At 30.9% G+C, this 4398-nt stretch overlaps 1 protein-coding gene across 1 annotated transcript; it reads right to left on the bottom strand.

Annotated features, from left to right (window-relative positions):
* Nucleotides 1-1286: 1286 nt before the first annotated feature.
* Nucleotides 1287-2018, bottom strand: LOC107486287 (uncharacterized). The gene has a single exon (XM_016106839.1). The coding sequence runs from the start codon at nt 2016-2018 to the stop codon at nt 1287-1289; it is 732 nt and encodes a 243-aa protein (XP_015962325.1).
* Between the last annotated feature and the right edge of the window lie 2380 nt (nt 2019-4398).

The raw sequence follows: 4398 nt of genomic DNA, 5'->3' as shown, positions 1-4398 counted from the left end.
GTCACGTCTCTGCTGATGATCACTTTCTTTGTTTCTGGATTGTACAACTTGTATGCTTTTGAGTCTGTGCTATAGCCAATAAAGATACACTTCTCGCCTTTGTCATCTAACTTCTTCCTTAATTGATCTGGTACGTGGGCATAAGCGATACACCCAAAGACTCTGAAATGATGAATGGAAGGCCGCTTTCCACTCCAAACTTCCTCTGGAGTTTTATCACGAACACTTTTTGTTGGACACCTGTTTAAAATATGAACTGCTGTTGCGACTGCTTCTGCCCAAAACTCTTTAGGCATTTGTTTTGATTTGAGCATGCATCTGACCATCTCCATGATGGTTCTATTCTTTCTTTCAGCAACTCCATTTTGTTGAGGAGTGTATCTAGTTGTTAGTTGGTGTTGAATTCCGTGTTGCTTAAAGTATTATGAACATGCAAGATATTCTGTTCCTCTGTCTGTTCTGAGAATTTTGATTTTACAGCCACTTTGTTTTTCAACAAACGCCTTGAATGTCTTAAAGACATCACATGCTTCTGATTTTTGCTTCAGAAAGTATACCCATGTATATCTACTAAAATCATCAATAAAAGTGATAAAGTACCTGCTACCACCATTACTTGGAACTTCTGCAGAACAGAGATCTGAATGCACAATTTCAAGTAATCTTCTAGCTCTCCATGACTTTCCTGTAGGGAATGGATCTCTGTGCTTCTTTCCCAGTTGACAAATCTCACAAATACAATTGGGAATATGAATCCGTGGTAGGCCAGAAACAAGTCCTTTTCTTGACAGATAGTTTAGGCCAGAAAAATGAAAGTGCCCAAACCGCATATGCCACAACCAGTTATCATCAAGTATCACAGAACTCATGCAAGAGAGATTAACATGTTGAATTTTTAACGGAAACATTCTGTTTGATAGTTTAACTGAGTCATCTATTGAAGAAAATAACTCCTTTCTACCAGACATATGATTACTGCAAGCATTATCCAAGTACCATATATTTTCATCTTCAGCACATGAATTACTTGTAAAAAATAAAGTTTGAGTACCCGGATTGTCATCAGTATTTTGATGCTGATTTTCTGCAACGTGTGCTTGATTGTTATTCACCATTTTGAATCTACAATCTGCTACTTTGTGTCCATACTTTCCACAATGAAAACATTTGAAATTGGTTCTTTCTTGATAAAAATTGCCTCGACCTCTTCCTCGGTTGACAGGCCTGAAATTCGTTCCACCTCTTCCTTGATTAGGTGGTGTAAAATTGTTGTAACTTCCTTGGTTTTAATTGCCACGACCTCTACCTCTAAAACTTCCTCTGCCTCTACTTTGAAAATTAAAACCACGACCTCGTCCTTCTTGTGTACGGTTTGATTCTGCAACGTTGTTGAAATTCACTCGGCTTTTCAAGGCTTTCTCAGTTGATTTTTCTGACTTCTCCAGTATTCTACTGATGTGGCTTTCCATGGTTCCTTGCAACTCTGCAATCGTCATGGTGTCCATATCGTGGGACTCTAGTATCGTAGTCACCACATGGTCATACTTCATCGGCATGGTGCGAAGAATTTTCTCCACCACTTTGCTATCGGGCATATCTTCTCCATAGACTCTCATCTTATTGACAAGATCTGTAACACAAGTAAAATATTGCTCAACGGTTTCTGAGCTAGACATCTCGTACCTTTCATATTCTCTTCTTAAAGACTGTAGCTTTGCTTTCTGAGCTTTATCTACGCCTTTGTATGACAGCTTCAACGTGTTCCATGCTTCCTTTGCACTTTTGGCATTTGCTATTTTGCCAAACACCGTATAATCTACTCCTTGATGAATTTGAGATAGCGCTAATTGATCTCTCCTTTGTTGGGCAGCATCTGCTCCTTCTTGCAAACCTGGTTCAATGAAATTCCACAGGTTCTGGGCCTTCAAATGGATGGACATCAAAGTCTCCCAATAACTATAATCAAGTTTCCCATCTAACTTGGGACCGGACCACACAATATTAAAAGTGTTTGCCATACTGACTCTATGAATAAACAACTATGTGAGAACTCTCTCACACCTCACAAACTCTCAAACACCAGGCGCTGGATTAACAAGCTCTGATACCAAATGTAAGTAGAATACCCACAACTAATTGGCCCTAGGATCACTCACTCATATAAATGACACTATCATATTTTTATCTTTAATTGGCCCTAGGATCACTTACTCATATAAATGACACTATCATATTTTTCATCTCTTAAACTCACTAACACTCATAAAACAAAGGAGAGAATTTTCACATTTTAAAACATACACATTTCATTATAGAACACACAAAATACATAAGGCATATATGCCTTTATATAGGCAAAGTTTCATACTAAAAGTTCACGATTCTACTAACTTCTTAATACACATACTTATCCAACTTTGCTTCTTCCTTTGACTATTCAAATAAGTAATTTCTAGCATATCTTGAAAATTCTTCATTAAGCTTAGTCATCAATCTTGAACCTTTCAATGCACTTTATGATTCTTCTAGTATGGAGGTGATGAGTGCAACTTCCTTTCAATTCCAATTCAATTTGATTTTGAACTTCTTCATTGTTGTAGAATGTTGTAGTTATACTACTCTCTTGAATGTTCTTGGTTATTCTCCAAATTTTCAACATCTTCTAGTAAATAGATGATTATTATTTTCAACTCAAACTTTTCTTCTTCAATTCTTTAACCATGTTTCATGAAGATTCTAGTCCATGCAAGTTGATTTAAAATTTTAATCAACAAGTTATTATCAAACTTCTGAAAATTAAATCGGTGAAACTAAAAATATAATAATTTAAAAATTCAACTAATATTCAATAGAATTAAATTGGATATAATAAAATAATATATTTATATATAAAAAATACAAATCACAATAATAAACTAAAAGGAGTAAAATTTTACACAAATTCACCAAACCAAAATCTGGTTTGTGAATCCATCAATACACATTTATATGTAGTTCGAACCAGCCTGATTCGAACTCCATTTCTACATAATTCGAACCAGTTTGGTTCAAATTATACACAAACACATGCACACACTAATTGGAACCAGCTTGGTTCGAATTATACACAAACACACGCACACACTAATTCGAATCATCTGGGTTTGAATTATACACTTATTAAAAAAATTAATAATTTAAAAATTAAAAAAAATTTTTTCTTTTATACATTAAAAAAAAGCTAACAAAATATTTAATTACGATACTTCTTTAAACATTAAAAAAAACTAACAAAATATTTAATTACGAGACTTCTTTAAAATATTAATGAGCTATCAATTCGAATTCCATACAAGACTCTTTTGTCCGTTTTTAATAGTTCATGAATATTTTTTAATAAATCTTTTTAATAAATTTATTTAAATTATACTACAAAAAATATTTGATCCTATGCAAAATAATTTTAAAAAAATTGCTTAAAAAATATTAGGAATACTATAAAAATTTGTAACGTTCTAATAACTTAGGTAAATACATGCATGTACTCAAATTTTAAATAAAATACTCTATATAGTCAATAATAATTTAGAAATGAAAGAAAATATTTTATTCCATATAAAACAATTAAAAAATATTTTATTCTATACAAAATAATTTTTAAAAAATGGCTTAAAAGATGTTATGAGTACTATAAAAGTTTGTAATATTTTAGTGATTTAAGTAAATACATGATAAAAATATTTTTTCTTTAATTTCTAAATTATTATTGACTATGTAGAGTATTCTCTTTAATGTCCTAATTCATTAGGATATTACAAATTTTTATAGTACTCCTAACATTTTTTAAGCCATTTTTTTTAAATTGTTTTGCATAGGATCAAATATTTTTTGTAGTATAATTTAAATAAATTTATTAAAAAATTTTATTAAAAAATATTCATGAGCTATTAAAAATAGATTATTAAAAAAATTTATTAAAAAATATTCATGAGCTATTAAAAATAAACAAAAGAGTGTCGTATGGAATTCGAATTGAGAACTCATTAATATTTTAAAGAAGTCTCGTAATTAAATATTTTGTTAGTTTTTTTTAATGTATAAAATAAAATATATATTTTTTAAAATTTTAAATTATTAATTTTTTTAATAAGTGTTCGAACCAAGTTAGTTCGAATTAGTGTGTGCATGTATTTGTGTATAATTCAAACCAAGCTGGTTCGAATTATGTAGAAATAGAGTTTAAATCAGGCTGGTTCGAACTACATATAAATGTGCACTAGTGAATTCACGAAGCAGATTTTGATTTGACGGATTTGTGTAAAATTTTGTTCCCCTTAATTTATTTGAATTTTTTACCCTAAATTTTTATATTTTTATTATTTTAAACTGATTAACTACTAGAAAAGAAGACTAGTTCGA

Source organism: Arachis duranensis, chromosome 1 (assembly GCF_000817695.3).
Source record: "Arachis duranensis cultivar V14167 chromosome 1, aradu.V14167.gnm2.J7QH, whole genome shotgun sequence".
NCBI lineage: Eukaryota > Viridiplantae > Streptophyta > Magnoliopsida > Fabales > Fabaceae > Arachis > Arachis duranensis.
Note: the sequence above shows the minus strand (reverse complement) of the source record. Positions and strands in the feature narration are given on the sequence as shown.